Below are 20,075 nucleotides of genomic sequence, written 5' to 3'. Positions count from 1 at the left end.
GGTGTCTGCATATGGTGTATGAATGTGTGTGAATCAGTGGCTCCTTGATGTAAAGTACCTTGGAGGTGAAAAAGTGCTATATAAAAAATATGATCATTTACCATTTACCAACATTCCAGGCAAAGCAGTAACCCTGGGCCTATTAATTGTTGCCTTTAATATGTGATTTTTTTCTGTTAAATTAATAAAAAGTTTTATTATAACACGAAAGTTGTTCTTGCTTGCATACAGTTGCTGTAATTTGTTTGGAGCTCTTTACAGCTGTGATTTGTCTGTCTCCATCACATCCTAAAGAAGTGTTTGAAGGTGGCCTGCTTCACACGTATCTGAATCTCACCAGAGCTGTGGAGACATGCAAATCAATTGAATCCACATTTAAGTAATCGAGTGAGTGGGAGGTAAGATACAGGATGATGAATGTGACAATATTACACTCTTACACTGTAATATTTTGTGTACCTACAACGAAATTGCTACAATAGTACAACAACTCAAGAGTCCATATAATACAGACAGCAGAAGTAGGTCTGTTGGATTTTTAAATGTATTCGACCTTTAATTCCTCATTTATAAACCCATTGTTGTCTTGCTGGACCAATCAGAAATCAGTCACATCTTCTATAGTTCTAGTTAAACTGAAGACAGACTAACCACAAAAGATTACACCAACAAGATATGACTGATGCATTCCATAAGTGAACAAATAATGTGCTAACTCTTTTATAAAGATTCAGAAGTACTCAAGATGCAGACTCTGAGCAAACCACTTTCAGGGACTGTGGGGAGAACAACAACTCACCAGTCTCCAGAGACAAAAATGCTGAGTTGAAACATTTTGCATGTGGATCTAAACAGTGATTGTGTCTATAATGCTTCTTCAGCACTTTTTAACACTAGTCCTATGAGAAGACAGAGCAAGAATTTTTCCGGGTAATATTTGTAGGATTGGACTGCTGTGCCTTGAACGCAGCGTTGCACCCCATTGTCAGTTTATTGTTCACCCCCTTTCCCTGAAGCTCCGCCCTCCTGATGAGCGGGGCCTGTCATTGGCTGTTCTCAGCTGTGATGCCGTCATCGTTTTGAGTCCCATTCATCTGTGCACTTGGGCGTTGGACGCGCATCTTATTAGCAGCAAGAGGGATTTTCCATTTTAGCAGCCTGGACGTCGGATTTTAATATTCCTCGCCTTGGCCTTATCATTTCTTCACCCTCCTCCACCGCGGGACCGTGCTTTCATTTGTCCGCTGCTGAGAGAGAGCAGAGCGGGGGACGCAGCGAGGGGCACCCCGTTATCACGCAGACTCGGGTCTTTGTTCGCTTTGGATCGCCTGCTCAGGGTTCTTTGTTGGAGCGAACGGCAGCAGAATGGGAGCGCAACTAGCGAGGGCAACTGGGAAAGCCGAGCTGGCAGCTGAAAAACCCGGAGAGGCAGCTGTTTCACCCGCCAAAACCAACGGACAGCAGGTAAACCACTGAGCGGTGCCAAACGCGCGTAAAGGTGGGCACAGTAAATAAGCGGCACGCAGACATGGAGCAACAGTTGATTTGGTGCGCTTTTTCACTGGGAATGCTTGGATACAATTAGAGCCTTAAAGGATTTTGTTGTTAACTAAATCATAAATGGGGAAGTGCTTTTTTATTCTGCAGTGCTTGATTGAGATCCGAGGACAACAAAGGCTACGGAGCACCACGCCTTTTGTTCCAGGCTGCTGCTGTGGGCTCGGGATAGAGCGGGGGCACTGGGCCATGGGAGGGGGCGTGAGGTGCGGGGTGCTCAGTGGGAGGCAGCAGTGGCCGGGGCACTGGACCGATTTGTCACAGTTCACAGGCAGATGTAGGCTACTCGTTGAGTTCAGTGTTGGTACTGACTGGTAAGACGCGCAGCTGTCGTTTGAATTATGGATAAAAGTGGAGTAGCGCTGTCCTCTACTGACACAGAGGCGAAAAGCAACAATAAGTAACTTGTAGTAAAACATTACTACTTTCATCGTGGAGGCTATCAGCGACGTGGAGATAGTATTTGATTTGTGCAAGTGCATAAATTACGTGGTACAGGCTAAATAGAAATACGACCACAAGATGTTTTTTCTTTATTTGCTGACTTTATATGACTGCCATGATACAGATTTTAGCAGGGTGCATGGGGTGTCAGTGTAGCCTGTCCATCTGTGAGCTGATGATGTGGTGATGCGGGCTAGTTGTTGACCACATTGTACCAACACCTGAACTATGTCTGACAAACCTGTTTCTGTTTGTTTCAGGAGAATGGCCATGTCAAAGCCAACGGTGATGCTGCTGTTGAAGCAGGCAAAGAGGAAGTGCATGCCAATGGCAGTGCTCCTGCCGAGGAGGCTCCCAAAGAGGACGGAGATGCCAAAGCCGAGGCCCCTGTAGAGAATGGAGCAGAGGCAGATAAAGTAGAGCCAGCTCCTGAGGCCGAAGCTAAGCCTGAGGAAGCCCAGGCCTCCACCAGCGAGACCGAGACACCCAAGAAGAAGAAGAAACGCTTCTCATTCAAAAAGTCCTTTAAACTCAGCGGATTCTCCTTTAAGAAGACCAAGAAGGAGACTGGAGAGGGAGCAGCTGAGGCTACCACAGAGGCCGCTGAGGCCCCAGAGGCAGCAGCAGAGGAGCCTAAGGCCGAAGAGGCGGCTGCCCCCAGCACAGAGCAGCCAACGGAGGAGCCCAAAGCCGTGACAGAGGCCCCTGCAGCAGAGCCCCAGCAGGCAGCCCCCACAGAGGAGCCCAAAGCAGAGGAGAAGCCCACTGAGCCTGCCCCTGAGGCCCCTAAAGAAGAGCCTGCCCCGGCTCCAGTAGAGGCGGCTCCTGCCCCAGAAGAGCCGGCCCCTACACAGGAGGCAGTGGCAGCTGAGGCCCCTGCAGAGGTCCCTGCAGAGGCCCCTGCTGATGCTCCAGCTGAGAGTGCAGAGTGACAGTGCCTCCTGGAGGCTGTCTTCAGAACTCAAACCGATCTCAACCCTTTGTAGTCCTGTCCCATTGGCCCCTGACACAAAACTCGCTCAGTCCTTTCCTGCCCTGGGCTGACAGTGGGTGGCTTTGATTTGTAAAACCAATTAACTACATCAGCCATATATTTTTTAAACAGTATTATTTTTATTTTGGGATTTTTATACAAAATGTAAAAAGGACATGGCCTTAGGGTGCAGCTGTCAGCGGGGGTATAGGTCACCAAATGATAATAAGTCTAAAATCCAATATGAGACCAGCATTCACAGAGGAGGACACAATGTTTACAACAGCAGCCAGCCTTAGCCCTCCCTCAGTGACTCTGTAGGAACACACCTCTATAGGCTTTCTTGTATGTTGATTTTCTGACCTTATTAAAATGTAAGTATGTATAGGTGGGGGAGTTTTTAACTGTGATTATTGTACAAAACGAAATCTTGATCTCAAGGAGCACATGAAGTTTGCAGATTATTTCCATCCTGTCATTTTTAAACCAACACATTAAAAACAAACCAGATGAACTTGGACCCTGACCAAATTGTGACGTGCAAAGCGTTACTGTCTACACTGTGGCGTTCAGAGCATACTGAACCTGGAGACTTCAGATGCAAATGTTTGTGTAGCATCTTGTTCTTGTTTTCTTTTTGTAAATAGTGAAGACACTTTGGCCAAATTTGACTTTGAGATGGAATGTAACTTTGCTTACAAAAATGCTATTAAAATGTCTCTGCTTAAGGTGTTCTAATTTTCTTGGGGCACACTAAAAGCAACAATAAATGTGAATAAAATGTGACTATAGAATCTGTCATTTGAAACAATTCTCAGTGGTCTATGTGTTTGAGTATTACTATTTAGATGTAGCATTATTTATCTCTGGTCATAAGCTTGCTCTCTTCAATTTCTCAATGTTAGGGCAATACTCATTCCAGTGGCAAGCAGTTAACCCAAAGAATCTTTTATAAAGTACTAAACATACTTTATCGTAGCCATATCCACTTTAGGAAAGCCCATATAGCAGTGCAATTGCCATGTAGGTTGTGATTTATCTTCTGTAGTTCAGGCTGACATGAACTTAAAAAGTCTCTGAACTTTTGTACAGTTAATATATTTGCGACTGTTTGACTGAGGCTAAGGAGGACACAATATCATGAGAAGAGGTAGACATGTTTAAAATGAAGAAAGACTTTGGTGATAACGTTTTTCCACTGATAAATCGTAATGTTTTGGTCTTTGATGCCATCTGGTGGCAAAGCTGCAGATTACTGTTACACTCTCAAGTCCTGAGAAGTCAAATGTTTAGTGTTCATTAGTTGACAAAGCAGGCCTTTTGTCATGTTTACTTGTAGTGCCACTAATATGTGGTAGGATCACACCAACCATTGTTCAGCAGATGTCTTATAAAGGGATGATATTATGGTATTTTCTGATTCATGTTATGTCTCAAACACAAAACACTCAGTTCTACCTTGTGATATCACATGGTAATACAAGATGTGCTTCACTGTGTTTTTAAATTCCAAACACCGTCACTAGAATCATTTGGATAATTTCAGTGCTGGAATTGCCTATTTCTACTGAACTAAAGGTAAAAGGAGCTGTTAAGTTGAAAGTTCATGACATCACAAGGTGAGGCAGACCATTTTGAGCTTTGGAGATGTAGACAGACTAATAATAAAAGGTTATTTCACAGTTGATCAAGTTAATTTGCATAATATAGGACCTTTACATTTTAAAGAGCATCCATCTGATGGATACGCCATTTTATATTGGGCTTGAAATATATTAAATTCAAATTATTTGAGTTAATTTCTTTTAGTTAAACATGCTTAATTGTAATAATTGAGTCTTACAAAGCAATGCCACACAGGAAAGACAATAGCAAAAACTCAAAATGAATACACTGCAACAATCAAAATAGTATAAAAAAGTTTATTTATAAAAGCAAAATATCAAAATTCAGACATGATCATTTGCAAACTAGAGGCTTTTGCTAAAAACAACTCAGAAGACAGAGCACATTGGAAAAGATTTAAAGGGAACCAATAATGTGGCAACTGGACATTTTTAGGACTACATAAAAGGATGACATTTGACACAAAATATGCAAGTAAAAATACATTTCAGAATAAATATAATGCTCATTATTAATATGTGTGGTTGGATGAGGGTGACGGATAGCACCATGGGAGAGTTGTCGAGCACTTCAGGCACTGCTGGTCTGCTCTGCTTTCACACTAAAAACACAAGTAAACAACATGAGGTTTTAAATAGGCAGCTGTTTGTCAAAATGTCACTGTACTAATGCTATACTAAATATAAGAACATAGTGCCATAGTTACCTTTTAGAATCTGTTTTTTCAGCACCAATGTCCTTCGACTTCTCTTCCTCTTTAATTTCTGAGGGAATTACTAATTTGTTAATTCATTATAAAGCCAGAAATAATGCCAGTAAGTGGTACTCCAAGTGTTACATTGTGTAACATACCAGTCTTCTTGTCCTCTCCTTCTTTCTTGTCCTCCTCCACTCGCGGTCGCTTGGCTCCCTTCTTGTTGTTGGCTACGTTCCTTCTGCCTCCCTCTCCTTCATCCTCAGAGTCTGAAAACTCTTCATCACAAGCGATCCTCTTGTCCGTGGCCCGAACTGAAACAAGGGCTCGTTCAATTATATTCTTCAGTAAAGTTAAGAAACTAATGTTAAAGGTGAGCTATGGAACTTTTCTACGGAAGGTCCACAACATGTTGTCTCTATGGAGATGTTAATGTTTTGCCTGGAATATGTAACAGTTACATATTAATCTTCTCTATTCCCTTTATGTTGACCCTGCTCAGTGCAAGAATGCATTTTCCAATGTGTTTTTTATATATAAAAATACCTGTAACTGAATAAATGTGAACGATTATCTCCATACTATGGAACATTCAGACAAGCAGGTTGCCGACCCGCAACCAGTATAAAATACCAGTGCGCCTTTAATTATGGTATTTGAGCAAATGTTGGTACGCATAAAGGTTAGAGACATAATCATCTGTTGAGAAATTAACATTCACATTAATGTACCCAATGTCATTTTTTCAATGATTTCTAAAGCCCATATGAAAATGAGAGAAGAGGGTCTTACTGGAGAGCCGCTTGTCTGGGTCCTCTTTGTCCTCGTCCACTGTATCTTCTGGGACGGCGTCCTCTGGGATGGCCTGCATCTGCACACCTGGAGCATGAGGCAACATGCGAAGGTTCTCAAAGAGCCGCTGCCTGTACAGAAAGAGAGGGGGAGACACTCAGATTTAGCACATAACTAATAAGGGAACTTAAGAACTCAGAGGGGACCATACTTTATTTTGTCCATGTACTCCTGCGTGTTCTGGTTGGTCATGTTGGATGGGCTGATATGCAGTTTGAAATCTGGTCCAAAGTATTCAAAATAGTCGTTGTATGGTAGTTCTACAACAGACAATATGACAAAGTCAGTGATACAGTGTTATGACTGTGGCAATAGTAAAGAATGAATGATTATCATTTTATGTTGAAGACTTGTGGGTACTCTAATCTGGTAGTTCTCAGCCTGGGGATATTGCGATATTAAAGGGCCCATATTATGCCATTTTCTGATCTTTGTTATAATGTTGTTTCCTCATCAAAAACATACCAAGAGATGTGTTTTGTTTCATTCACACACATTTAACACACAAACCCTGCATATTTAGGCAAGAGTTCACACTCTGTTCCACCTTGTGGTATCATGTGGTAATATAGAAAGTGCTCTACTGTGTTTTTAAAACTCCATACACCCTTATTAAAATCATGTGTATAATTTCAGCTCTGGAATTGCCCATTTCTACTGAAACGGAACATTCTGAGCTTTGGAGATGAGGAAAAAGTAATAATAAAGGGTTATTCAAACATGTGTGAATGAAACAAAACACAACTCCAGGTATGTTTAATGAGGTAACAACAGACTATAATAGCAGGACATCATGCATAACTCCATCCTCAGACCCAAAGGAAACAAAGGGAATAGAGGTAGCCAGGATGCCAATAGGTGAGAAAACACCCATTAAGGGCTGTATGAATATATATATATATCTGTGCGCACTTAGTGCAGCTTAATAGACTGGGTCTGCAACTGAAAAAGGGAAAAAAGAAAAAACAAAACAGCTCTACCTTATTTCATATGAAGATCTAAAATAAGACAAATGACGGTAAAACAGTTAAGACCGTCAGAAAAAAAAGAAAAAAAAATGATGTTAGCTCACCATCAGGGATCTCTGTGTCCAGTGCCACAGCCGTCTCATAGGTCCAGCAGCGGGCCACGTTTCGTATGGTGTACCCCCCTCCTCCCAACATCAGCAGGGGCAGGTTAAAAGACTTCATGTACTCCACACACTTGGCATGTCCTGAGCATACACACAGACCACAGTTAACTCATCACATCATTCTAGCTCTGTGCCATTGAAGTAACAGCTGTCCCACCTCGGATGGTTACGTTGAAGCAGCCAAGTCGGTCCCCAGACAAAGAGTCTGCTCCACACTGAAGGACAATGGCGCTGGGCTGGTACATCTCCATCACTTTGGCCATTACCTGCACACATCACAGAAAATATGAAAATATAATATCAACCATGTTTTTACAACAAAATAAACAGAAGTAACAAAATAATAGATGGTCAGCTTTTAGTATAAAATAGTCTAAAACAGTATTTAAAAAAGTCAATTTGAATAGTTTGTTCATGTCCATACTCACCGGTTTGAAGATTTGTTCATAAGACTCATCGTCAATGCCATCTCGCAGAGGAAAATTGACAGCATAATATTTGCCCTTCCCAGCTCCAATATCCTACAAACATCAATAGAATCTTTTAAACCCACAGTTTTTATAGACGCAAAATTAAGAAGCAATTCTAATATGTACTGTGGAATTGAAGAGCCATTTCAAATATAGGTATCTCTGGAGTTATAATTCTGCAGCAGCAGGAGTGAAGTCTGACAAAGAAAAGCCTGTGTGACAATTGGTTCAAATCTGTCCAGACCATCACTCACCCTGAGGTCTCCAGTTCCGGGGAAGTACTCTCCATATTTGTGGAAGGATACAGTCATGACCCGATCTGTGGTGTAAAAGGCCTCTTCAACCCCATCACCATGGTGGATGTCGATGTCTATGTACAGCACCCTCTGGTGGTATCTGTGCAGCACGGCAAGAAGAAAGAGAGACGAGTACACAATGACACAACTCCTTTAGAGAGTAAGTAAGTGCAACAGTATAGACAATACGTTTGAACCCACTTGAGCAGCTCCAGGATTGCCAGCACGATGTCGTTAACATAGCAGAAACCAGATGCCTCAGATTTCTTAGCATGGTGAAGACCACCAGCCCAGTTTACTGCAATGTCGGTCTGCTGTCTGTTCAGCTTCACTGAGCCAGCTGTGTAAAATAACAGCATCTTGGTTAAAGGATTACCCATTTATATTTGTTTTAAACCTAGAGCCTACTCTAGGTGGGAAATATTATCTGTATCACTGGCCTAACACTAAGCACTGCAGCGAGCCGTTGCGCAAGATTCCATCTACATTACTCTGGAGACAACTTAAAAACTCATTAATGTCTGCTAGGGTGCCCAGAGGCCTTTAAACACTTTTTATGCCATGTGTTGTTAGTACTTACCAGCAGAGCCTCCAGAAGAGAGCTGACAGAACTCAAACAAGCCATCAAATACAGGACAGTCTTCTCCCACATTGACTGCAAAACAAAAGCACTCTTACCAATCTTAAGACCTTTGGTAAAATGCCCACTAAACAACTGCAGTGGTCATACAGTTGAAACCAGAAGATTACATACACTACATAAAAACACACGAGCTTTTTTTCTTCACACTGTCTGACAAGATTAAACTTTTCCTGTTTAACATCAATTAGGATAACCATTATTTCCATTTGCTAAATGCCAGAATAATGAGATGATTTTTTTTACACAATTTTTCATTACTTTCCTCAAAGTCATAAGTGTACATACAGTAAGATTACTATGTAATGAAACAATTTGGAAAAACCCAGATGATGATGTCATGTCTTTGGAAGCTTCTGATAATTTTATTGACACCAGATAATTAGAGATAATTAGAGATACACGTGTGGATGTATTTGAAGGCACAGCTGAAATATAGTGCTTCTTTGTGCAACATCATGAGGAATCAGCCAAGATATCAGAAAGAGAATTGTGGACTTGCACAAGTCTGGTTCATTCTTGGGTGCAATTTACACATGCCTGCTGTTCAAAATAAAAACACTATGGGAATGTCCAGTCGTCATACCACTCAGACGGGTTCTGTCTCTCAGAAATGAATCCGGTGTGGTCCAAAATGTGCATATCAACCCAAGAACAAAAGCAAAAGACCTTGTCAAGATGCTGGCTGAAGTTGATAAGAGTGTGTTATTATCTGCAGTGAAACGAGTACTGTACCAACATGGGCTGAAAGGCCACTCTGCCAGGATGAAGCCATAACTCCAAAAGAAAAATGAAAAAGCCAGATTACAGTTTGCAAAAGCACACAGGGACAAAGACCTTCATTTTGGAGACATGTCCTGTGGTCTGACAAAACTAAAATTGAACTGTTTGGCCATAATGAGCATCATTACATTTTGAGGAAAGAGGGGAAAGCTTGCAAGCCTGCGAACACCATCCCAATTGTGAAATGCAGAGGCGACAGCATCATGTTGTGGGGTTGTTTTGCTGCAGGAGGGACTGGTGCAATTCATAAAATAAATGTCATTATGGGGAAAGAACATGAACTGAAGCAACATCTCAAGACATCAGCCAGGAAGTTAAAGCTTGGGAGTAAATGGCTCTTCCAAATGGACAATGACCTGAAGTATACTGCCAAACTGGTTACAAAGTGGCTTAAGGATAACAAAGTCAATGTTTGGGAGTGGCCATCACAAAGCCCTGATTGCAATCCTATTGAAAATGCACAGGCACACCTGAAAAGACATGTGCCAGCAAGGCGGCCCACAAACTTGGCTTAGTTCTGTCTGGAGGAATGGGCCAAAGTTCCTGCCCACTATTGTGAGAAGCTTGTGGAAGGATATCCAAAACATTTGAGCCAAGTCATACAGTTTCAGGGCAATGGTACCAAATACTAATGAAATATATGTAAACATATTCCTTTGAAGAAAGAAATCTTCTCTCATTATTCTGGCATTTATCAAATAAAAATTATTTTGGTAATCTAAACGAACCTAAAACAGGAAAAGTTTAGTCTGAATTCATGTCAGACAATGAGAAAAAAATAATAATTTGCTTTTTTTTTATATAATGTATGTAAACTTCTGGTTACAACTGTATCTTCATAGAATATATGTTTAAGATCCATGTTCAGCTATCCAACAAAATAATGCATAGTTTGTGTTTCAAGTTTCAACTAATTTTTGTTTATAGTGATGCACAATTTTTGAGGATCTGTGCAGTGCACATACCATGCAGCTCAGAATAAGTCTTTTATATAAATAATTCAGAACTCACATCTCTGCATCTGCTTACTGAACTCGGACATGTTGTCAGGTCTTATTGATCGAAGGAACTTGATGTAATCGTCACTGTGGTACTTGGTCATTTCCTCTGCAGTGGCTTTGTGTGGTCTCTGTAATGACAACAGCATACAGTGTGTCTGAAATCCCATTGTTTATCTGTGTGGGTCTAACTTACACACACATACACTTACATAAATCTCCATTTTCCTGTACAGTCCATAGTTCAGGAGAAGGTTGTGAGTCATTCTGATACGATGTGGCTTCATCGGATGTCCTTGGCCATAGTAATAATTTCCAATGTCACCTGTAAGACATCATTTATACTTTATAATAATGATTGTCTATTATAAGCGTTTTAATATCAAAATGAAGGCCTTGGTTTAACGTCAATATATTTTTGTCCACTACCCCATCTACTCAAAGGCTGTAGCTGTAACAAACTGAGTAAACTTGTGCAAATATGCACATAGACCTTTAAGATCATATTTCATGGGCTCGTTGATCTTTTCTTTTTTCAATCTAAAGTAGTTTAACTCAATTGATACTGTTACAATTACAATAACATTTTTAATACGGCATTCAGACAGTTCTGCATCAGATGCCCAACTTCACTAGTACCCAGGTCCCACCTCCAGAAAAGAGAAAAGCCTTTCTATTGAACAGTGCTCAGACAATGAGCGTGCGTAACGACCAGTGTCTGGCACGACGCTTCGGTCCAATCCACACTACATCAGTCTCATTCATTTACAGACGCCTGACTACACTCATGATCAGATCACTTTAGCCCGTGGTTAATGTGAAAATACTAAATTAATCCGCGATACATCCGAGTAAAATATCTACCCCCGCAAAAGCGACATAACACCGCTCATTAACACCTCCTCGTTAGCTATGCTAGCTGCACAGACCCACATTAATGCATTAGCGTTAGCTCAGAGGCTAACTCTAGCCCAGATGATCCAGGTGGCTCCTGTGCGGGACCTACCGTCATAGTAGTAGCACACCTTCTTCTTGGTCCCCCCGGCAGTCGTGTAAGCCATATTTACAACTCTACTTCACAAAGTTGCAGATTTTGAAGATGAAGATCGCATGGACGGCATCAACACAGAAGAACACAGAGCAAGAGAAGCAGAGGGGAGGGGCCACCGCCAAGGGGCGGGCCCTTACTTTAAGTGAGGGGCTCCGATCTCTTCAGACCAGACTTTATTACTGTCTAATGCACATGTGTCAAACTCAAGGCCCGGGGGCCAAATGTGGCCCTCCACATCATTTTACTTGGCCCTCGACAGGGTAAATTAAAAGGTATGATGGTCTTAAAATGTCATTTTATCAGGACATATGCAGTTACACAGCCATATTTTTACATCTAGGCAAATGCATATGCAATATTTGTAATTTGAATAAGTAATAAATACAGAAACAGTTAATTAACAAGTTAAAAAAGTAGTACATCAGCCCCTTTGAGGGCAGCCATTTTGCTAATGTGGCCCTTGGTGAAATTGTGTTTGACACCCTTGGTCTAATGCCAGAAGAACCAAAACTGTCATGTAAATTATGTAAAGGGTAGTAATGCTTGGTTTAAAAGCACTGATCAACAAATCAAGAAAAATACATTCAAGGTCCTCAATGTGGTAAGAGACTAAAATGACACCTAGGTTATTGTCTGGTCATCCATAGTAAGTTTTGGTCAGATTGCTGCTGGACACTGCCTTATACCTATCTGAAGGAAGGAACTACCCTGGAATAAAAACACCTATTGTTTACGTTTTTTGTTTGTAGGCTAGGCCTGTTGAGCTACGGTAAGTAGCATAATCATTTAAGCCCCTAATGGCTGCCTTCACACCTATTAGCATCCTGTCTAGCCCTCTTGAGTTCTTTGTTTTGGTTTGGGTCTGAGGATTGAGTTACAGATGGGAGATAGATAATGTCTAAGGTCCCCATTCCTGTTCAAAAAAGGATTGTCTTTCCTAACAAAAATTGTTTCTTTAACTCCCCTCTTAATCCATTTCTTTTCATTGGCTAAGATCTGAACCTCACTATCTTCAAAGGAGTAGTTAGTTTCTTTGGGATGGAGATGTATGGCAGACTAGGGTCCCAAGGAGCTCTCGCTTATGCTAGCCTACAAACAGAAACAATAAACAATAGGTGTTTTTAGTTTCAGTGTAGTTAGCTCCTCCCTTCAGATAGGTATAAGACAGTGTCCACCAGTAATCTGACCAGAACTGAAAAATCGGCTTGGATGAGCAGCGGAACATCTTCACTCTGACAACTTTTTGTCCAGTTGACAGGTTCTCTATTTTTCTTTTACTATACTTCATTAATAAAGTATAACATCTATTCTACACAAGGTCCATCCTTAAAATGTAAAACAGATGCTGCCATGACGATCACTGATGTGTAAGGTCGTTTGTTTGCTTTGGATTTTTTTTTTTTAATTCTCCATTGTTTTAGTAGAATATTAAAATAGGTTGATACAAACAGAAATGACATTTTATTCCACCACATTGACAAAAAATATTTTAAATGTTTAACATAGAGCTCTACAATGGAATGTAAACCATACCTAATCATGACAAAGCTAAACCTAGTGGTATAGAATACCATCTCGTTAGATTCATACAATACCAATAGAAGCTGGACACTAATTTCCAAATAGAAAGTTCAGGTTTGAATATGCAGTTCAGTTAGACAATGACATTTGAAATGATGACAAATACATAAAAAATAATAAATAAAAGTACTGCAGTTAAAAATATAGTTAAACTATTTTATCCAGTGATATGTGTTAACACACCTGCTTTAATGCCCCAAACTGCAAACATCTAATCAACAGATCATTGCTGACAAAACAAGAGAAGGATATTTTAGTATGAATATCATAGGGGTGATTTGAGTTAACTCTTCTGCGTCATATACAAATGTTTTGAATAGTGCACCAATTCACTCAAAGCATGCCTATGTTGAACATCAGCAGGTTTGTCTTGAAGTGAGCCTACCTAGTGGTCAGCATATGATAAATATTTAGCACAAAAACATACAAAAATTGGTGCTCTTTTTATGGTGTTTTGCCTTAATGCTTATACTTTCTCTTCAGAAGATAAAATATGAAGTGCCATGTTTAGAGCTATGCATAAATCCTAGACACATTGGAGCAAAGTTGTGAGGCTCATGGCCAGGTGAAGGTCCGTCCAGTGATCTGGTAGAACTTCTGGTTAAATGGATGGAAGAAGCGCTGCAGTTTGGTCAGGACAGAGGGGTCTACTTCAGGGTGGATGCGTCCTTTGCTGCCTGCTAGGCACTTGCTGAAGACAATGTTGAATCGCAAACAGTAAAACCCCCTGGTGGCATTGAAGTAGAGGTTGAAGGGGCTGATTCTTGGCGGGAGGTGGAGGAACTGCTCCACCAGTTTCAACTCAGACAGAGGGTCTGTGATGAGGCGGTCCCCGTCCACAATATGGAACTGTTCCACAGGAAAGTACTTGAGCCAGCGCTCCAGATGTTTGGTGTAAATGCTGGTACGAACAGCTTTGTACTTTGTGTTCACCTCAAATGTGCTGGAGTCTATGGCTAGTTTCTCAAACTTGTGGTAGGTTTTGTTTTTGCGTTCTTTACCCTCCAACACTTGTGTATAGTCTGACACAGCTCTGGTGGTGGGTTCTCTTACGATAATGAGCAGCTTGATGGAGGAGTTCATCTTGAAGATGCGTTCAGGGACCTCGTCTGTGATGAAGTATGCAGGGCTCTTTTCGATTGTGATCTGATGGGGGAAAGAGAAGGGCATTTTGCTTCTGTACCACTCAATGCCACGAGCGTAGTTCTTGGCATTGTCAAAGTAGTGTATTTCCTGTGAAGCTTTGACCACAGTTGGGTGCAGGTTAAGCATCTCCAGAAGCGCCCGTGTGCCGCCCTTCCGCACCCCGATGATGATGGCCTGAGGCAGTTGTTGCACCAGTCGCTGCAGCCCCAGCTGCTCCTTTGTGCCATTGCCTCGGCGCAGCTCATGGAGCAGAGCGCGTTTGAATTGGATGCTCCGCAGAGGGATCTGCTCAGGCCCAGGGATCGGGCTGTGCTCCACGTGGCAGACCGGCTGAAGCCTGGAACGCAAGCCACAGGATCACTGTTTGTCTCTCGTAAGTCTTTACAGCATTTTTAGAGGCTAGAGCTATGGAGGTCTGACAACAGAGGTCGACAGTAGACTCAGCTACAGTCTGAATCAGAACTGTTCACTTGGGCCAATCCGCATGTAACTAGAACACAGATTACTGGATTAGACTTACCTTTCCAAAGTCCCCACACGGGCCACCAGATATAGCACACTTCCAATAGCAAGGCTGCCCAGAACCAGGAGCTTCTGTCTGAGCTGTGCCTGCTGTTTGAAGAGCATGGCCCTCCATCAAACTTCAGGACTGTCTCCCGAGCCTGCAGAGAAGACATGGTACTCTGTTACTTCGTCAGGTTTACACGTTGCAGAATTCATTTCCATTGCATTGCATGTTGACTACTATATAAGATGATGGACATTTGGCAAAGTAAAAATAATTATATTCCTGAGCAAGATCCTGGCTCAGATCAGGAGGGAGTCTCCTATACACTCATGTCAGCTTGTCTTATGGTCAAATGCAGATAAGACAAATTTCCATAGAGGGACAATAAAGTTCATCTTCACATTCTCATTAAAATTGCACTTGTCATACACGATTTATCCAACTCAAACTTCTGAATTAATGAACCCTACAGAATAGTTTCTCAAAAAAGCTCAGCAATTACACAAAAGCTGACTGGCTTTTAGATTATAATTAAAACTGAAAAGTGGTGTTGTTTACAGACCACAACTTCTCTAATTACTTTCCCTGAAGAACAAGTGTAAAATCATTAACAGTGATGGTGCAGAAAGCCCAGTGAGACAGTAACTTTAGTGCTGCTGTCTGCACACTCACTTATGCTCATATGCTCAGCAGAGGTGGCTACAGCAGCCAACACATTTACTAGAGTACTGTTACTTAAAAATAATATCACTCAAGTAGAACTACAAAGAAGTGGTGCAAGAGTGGTCAGTTGAGAGGGAAAATAAGGATCTGAGGAAACTACTCAAGTAAGAGTAATTGGACAAGACATTTATTTTATCATTTGAACATTTTTTGTTCAGTCTCATTCATACTGAGCATTATCTTTTGGGTCTTATTGATACTGCATGTAACAATATTCAGTGTTTATCATGCATCAACTTATTGTGTTGAATGTAGAATTGCTATTAAAAATATAATTACAATTCAATATTTTGGAAAAGTTTGTGTTCACTGTGAGAGATTAAAAAAATTTGATACATAACAATGTCCAATAGTTACAGTTCCAAAATAGTATTAAAGCCAGAAAATGTATGGTCAGGCGTGGTGCACCTCAAAGTCCAGAGAGGTCGCACTCAGTAATATAAATAATTCACCTCTTAAATTTATCTTTGTGACAGAATGTTGTGTATGCAGAGGGGATGACGGCCTCTGCAGCAGATTTTCATTTGGAGAACATTAAATCCGCATAATTTATTCATGAAGCAGCCCAACTATCTTTAAAGTCACTCCACACTCAATGCTCTCACCTCTGTAACCCTTAATCTGAACTTTTCATTACTTTTTCAATCCAACAGGTCAGTAACACTCTGTGCCAGCTCTAATCCCGCACAAAATGAGACAGCCACACCAGAAATGTCATCTTCTGTAGACTTAAATGTATGCTCACCTCACTCATCATATTAACAGGAGGACTCTGAACATCTGTTGCCTGATTATAATCTGATTTCTCCAGAGAACTACAAAGAATTGGGACTGTGGGCTGGTCTAAACTGAGTGATTACATCTGTCTATTTCCTGCCTCTTTACTGCTAAATGGAATGCCTTTCATGGCGTAGTCAGAGAACATTGCATACATACAACTGTACTCCAGTTGTAGTCTGATTAGAGAAATTCTACCTCTATTCTGAGTTTGCGATCATCAGCCATTTGTGAGAGATAATTTTGATAATGTTTTTCCTTCCCTCATTTAATGGGCTTGTACCTGATTTGTACCCAAAATGTGTCTTGCCTCAGTACAGATATACTGTATAGCAGATCTTGAGGTCAAAATAAGTCTATGTACTCTCTGCATCTAATTATAAAGCATTTTTGTCAGAGAATCAGGAATAGTGTGGTAGCATTCTAGTTGTTGTTAGCTTTACAATGATATAGTCACTGAAAGTTGAGAAAAGTACTTATAAACGCATCCCAATGAATAATTAGGATGCTCTGAATGCATAAGGTAAGTGAGGAATAACTTTGGACCACGCAATTATTTCGGTTTTCTCACATTTTGAAGACTGTAAAAATCAGGTACAGTGCCTGTAACAGGTCAGATAAACTTAACTACTGTGTCCTTTGATGCATTCTCACCTTTTTCAGCAGTCATAAAAACAAACCAATAATTCTTTACAAGTGTTGTATGTCATTGGTACCAGTATTTCTTATTACACATAAAAGATGGTGTGGTATATTACCCCATCTTGTGCGTGTCGGAGTGACCTTAAAGTCAAATGAGCAGAGCAGGTTTGACGGATGACTGTGGTAGGAGGAGTGGCAGCTCATTTCTGTGAAACATCTGAAATGGATATTTGATCAAAACAATCCAAATAGGACAGAGACAGGAAGGACATTTTTAAACTTGTTTTACATTTGAACTCACCAATAATTCCGGCGATGTCAGAATAAAATATTGTTTGGGGCTGTTATGTAAAATTGCAGTTGTTTAGTTTTAAGATAAAGTTTATTTAGAAAAAAATCAAGTTCTGGCAAGTTCTGAGAGTGGCAAAATGGGTTCCTCTCTGAAGCATCACTCCTCCATTATGTCTGTGAGGATTCTCTGTCATCCAAGTTAATTCAATCACAAAACGAAATCATATGGACTGACATTTACCTCTCACCCGAGAAGCTCTCTCTATATCCGATCTCAAACTCAATTTGGAGTTTGCCTGTATTATAAGAAAAAGGAAGAAAGGATACTTTTCCTCAGTTGACACAGTTATTCTTACAGGATAGGGTCTTTTTGAACCAGATGCCTTTCCTGTTGCCATGCTATCAATTATTTGAGCTTGGGACAGGCAAAGTGTGGCAGGAGTTTTATAAAACTTCTAGAAAACTGGTTTTAAAACATCTTTGGACATAGTTAAGCAGTTAATAGTAGCTAATTGCTAATTGTTAATTGTCAAGCTAATGGTCCCCATACAGAGAGATATGTTTAATGACATACTGTGGAACATTCTAGGCAAAGCAGTAACATCTCCATGGAGACAAGCAGGTGGTGGACTCTCCATCAGAGAGCATTGATTATTATTAATTAGTGTTGTTGCTGTTGTGAGTTGTTTGCAATTTTGAAATAAGAGAACTATTGTTGAATGTGGACAATTATAGTTAAGTTTGTTCATATCCGCGATTCAGATGTTCACTGTTGCCACATTAGCCACAAGCAATTTAAGATTTATGAAAACAATATTTCTTAAAAGCTCACTTGCATGTGCGTCATGAATAATACATGTTCCACTGTGGCGCTACAATAAATGACAAATGTAAAGTCAGCAAAAACTCATGGCTCCACAAAACAACCTCCAAATATTACAGGTCAACAAAGTTCTAACAGCACCGGGCCTTGGTGGACTTGATTTATGGATTTTGTTGTTTATTTGCGTTGTTTACACATAGCAGCGCTCTTAATTCGGCCATATTTCAGAGCGCACTGTCACCTCATCCCAGCAGCAGCCTATAAACAAGCGGAGGTGCTGACACGCGAGGAGGAGCCGGCAAGGATTCATCATGAACCACGCACAAGGGATGAACAGAGCTGGGTCAGATACAGAGAGGGAGAAGAGGAAAAGGAGAAAGATAGTATGGCTAAGGCAGGGGCTGCGAGAGAGATTGTCGAAAGAGTTGATGGTAAAGCTGTTGTCAACCAAAGAATGTCTTTGTTGGCTAAAGACATGTCCTTGTTGATCGATTAAGCTACTAAAAAGGGGGCGTGGCAAAAGCTCTCAAAAGTGGCACGTATCTCTATGTATCTGACCCTGCACTCAAAAGACCACACCTGCACAGGAGTTCATGCAAAGCTACTATTTATGCAGAAAAGTACTAGGAAACAAAGTGCTTATTTAAAACAGATTAAACTTGTGAATCTTCAGTTTAATCTGCCTTTTTACATAGAAATAACAAAAAATACCAAACGCCCGCTCACTCACTAACTCCCTTATAAATCCTTAATCAACATGAAATGACTAATACACATTTTATTCCACTAAGATGCAATCAATCGACTAATCAATAAACGAATAAAGGCCCTCAGCGCTAGTTGGTGGGAAGAGAGAGAGAGATGGAGAAAAAGAGAAAGCGAGGAGCAGAGGCAGGGTTGGAGAAAGACATGGGGAAATAGATAGAAAGGCAGAGATTTGGTGGGAAGACAGGGAGAGAGCGTAAGAGAGAGACTTTGGGTGGGTCAGAGAGACAAGTAGCAGAAAAGAAAGGAGCAAAGTTGGGGCAAGTGGCTGAGAAAGAGAGAGGAGCAAAAATCTAGATTCTACTGTATCCTTAGAGAGCAAGGAATTAAAGGCCTGGCATAGGAGAGAGAATGACTCAGAATAAATATACATTTGTCTATATGGTTTAAAGACGATGGCTCTGATGAAATAGGAGCCCAGGCTGAAGGAAGCAAAGTTGGGTCCTTTTTGTTTATGAAAATGGATAGAATTCAAATCCCAACCCTCAGCACAGCAAATAACACCTTGGTACACCTTCACTGCAAAGTGTACCTGCTTTATTTCTTTCAGTATTGCTTCACCTCTTGCTGTAACATAGGTCATGTTGACACTGCAGTGTTCTGTGCTCTCACCCTCTGGTCCTCATGACTCCCAGGGTACTGCAGCTGGACACGGATCACCACTCCACCTCTCACTGAAATGACAAAGTAATACAGAGCTCATTTTAGAATATAGTATAAAGTATAAATGGTCACATCCGTAGCATTTTTAAGATATTTTACATCTAGAAATAGGGATGGGACAAGACATGAAACCCACACGTTGATACAAGACACAATATTAGTTCATGAGAAAAAGACAAGATTTAGATATATTTACATACAGATACATTGCCAAACAAACCATGTCCCTGAATATATTTCCATTTGCAAAGATGTTATCAGGTGGTGCATTGTAGAGATGTATGGACTTTAAAAACACTGAGGAGCTTTGCACATAACCACAAGAGGGCATATTAGGGCTGGGCAATATGGTGATAGGAAATGAATAGTGATCTGATCCCTGTGATGATCTGCTGTCTTGGCCATGTAACAAAACAAAAACAAACCAGGTATGTTTTTAATTAAAGAGCAACCTTATATGCTAAATTAAAACCTCACAAACCCAGTTTCGTATAACAGGACCTGTCAGCTGCTTAGAACCTGTACAATCCTGCTGAGTCGGGCACCTAAACCCCAAACCTAATCATGAACATAACACTCGGGTTACCCACAGTGACACAAGACCAGACCAAGGCTATAGGCCAATGAAATAAATGAAGAT

The 20,075-nt window shown here is 40.9% G+C and overlaps 3 protein-coding genes across 3 annotated transcripts; 1 reads left to right on the top strand and 2 right to left on the bottom strand.

Moving 5' to 3' along the window:
* The first annotated feature begins 1,080 nt into the window (after nucleotides 1–1,080).
* Nucleotides 1,081–3,702, top strand: marcksa (myristoylated alanine-rich protein kinase C substrate a). Its single transcript, XM_033990951.2, has 2 exons — nucleotides 1,081–1,464; nucleotides 2,262–3,702. Exons 1-2 carry the CDS (start codon nucleotides 1,366–1,368, stop codon nucleotides 2,931–2,933), a joined length of 771 nt encoding a protein of 256 aa, XP_033846842.1. The 5' UTR covers nucleotides 1,081–1,365; the 3' UTR covers nucleotides 2,934–3,702.
* Nucleotides 3,703–4,884: 1,182 nt separating this feature from the next.
* LOC117392824 (histone deacetylase 2) lies at nucleotides 4,885–11,621 on the bottom strand. The gene is made up of 14 exons (XM_033990981.2): nucleotides 11,472–11,621; nucleotides 10,678–10,790; nucleotides 10,479–10,596; nucleotides 8,625–8,699; nucleotides 8,246–8,384; nucleotides 8,003–8,144; nucleotides 7,707–7,799; nucleotides 7,436–7,544; nucleotides 7,219–7,359; nucleotides 6,298–6,406; nucleotides 6,087–6,217; nucleotides 5,453–5,608; nucleotides 5,307–5,364; nucleotides 4,885–5,201 (listed from the first exon to the last, which is right to left on the bottom strand). The coding sequence occupies exons 1-14, from the start codon at nucleotides 11,524–11,526 to the stop codon at nucleotides 5,171–5,173; spliced, it is 1,470 nt and encodes a 489-aa protein (XP_033846872.1). The 5' UTR covers nucleotides 11,527–11,621; the 3' UTR covers nucleotides 4,885–5,170.
* A 1,965-nt stretch (nucleotides 11,622–13,586) lies between these two features.
* Nucleotides 13,587–19,449, bottom strand: LOC117392825 (heparan sulfate glucosamine 3-O-sulfotransferase 5-like). Its single transcript, XM_033990982.2, has 3 exons — nucleotides 19,385–19,449; nucleotides 14,764–14,905; nucleotides 13,587–14,580 (listed from the first exon to the last, which is right to left on the bottom strand). Exons 2-3 carry the CDS (start codon nucleotides 14,868–14,870, stop codon nucleotides 13,653–13,655), a joined length of 1,035 nt encoding a protein of 344 aa, XP_033846873.1. The 5' UTR covers nucleotides 14,871–14,905; nucleotides 19,385–19,449; the 3' UTR covers nucleotides 13,587–13,652.
* Nucleotides 19,450–20,075: the final 626 nt, after the last annotated feature.

The sequence above is a fragment of the Periophthalmus magnuspinnatus genome, chromosome 24 (genome assembly GCF_009829125.3).
Source record: "Periophthalmus magnuspinnatus isolate fPerMag1 chromosome 24, fPerMag1.2.pri, whole genome shotgun sequence".
Classification (NCBI taxonomy): domain Eukaryota; kingdom Metazoa; phylum Chordata; class Actinopteri; order Gobiiformes; family Gobiidae; genus Periophthalmus; species Periophthalmus magnuspinnatus.
The sequence above is the reverse complement of the archived record's forward strand: the minus strand, read 5'-3'. Positions and strand labels throughout refer to the sequence as shown.

Bases quoted from the DNA above. Each gene is read 5' to 3' on its own strand.
- marcksa (XM_033990951.2), top strand. From the start codon at position 1,366: ATGGGAGCGCAACTAGCGAGGGCAACTGGGAAAGCCGAGCTGGCAGCT. The intron at 1,465-2,261 runs GTAAACCACTGA...TGTTTGTTTCAG, and splicing joins CCAAAACCAACGGACAGCAG to GAGAATGGCCATGTCAAAGC.
- LOC117392824 (XM_033990981.2), bottom strand. From the start codon at position 11,526: ATGGCTTACACGACTGCCGGGGGGACCAAGAAGAAGGTGTGCTACTAC. The intron at 8,145-8,245 runs GTGGGTTCAAAC...CGTGCTGCACAG, and splicing joins GCAATCCTGGAGCTGCTCAA to ATACCACCAGAGGGTGCTGT. The intron at 7,545-7,706 runs GTGAGTATGGAC...TGATGTGTGCAG, and splicing joins ATGAACAAATCTTCAAACCG to GTAATGGCCAAAGTGATGGA.
- LOC117392825 (XM_033990982.2), bottom strand. From the start codon at position 14,870: ATGCTCTTCAAACAGCAGGCACAGCTCAGACAGAAGCTCCTGGTTCTG. The intron at 14,581-14,763 runs GTAAGTCTAATC...CTTGCGTTCCAG, and splicing joins CGTGTGGGGACTTTGGAAAG to GCTTCAGCCGGTCTGCCACG.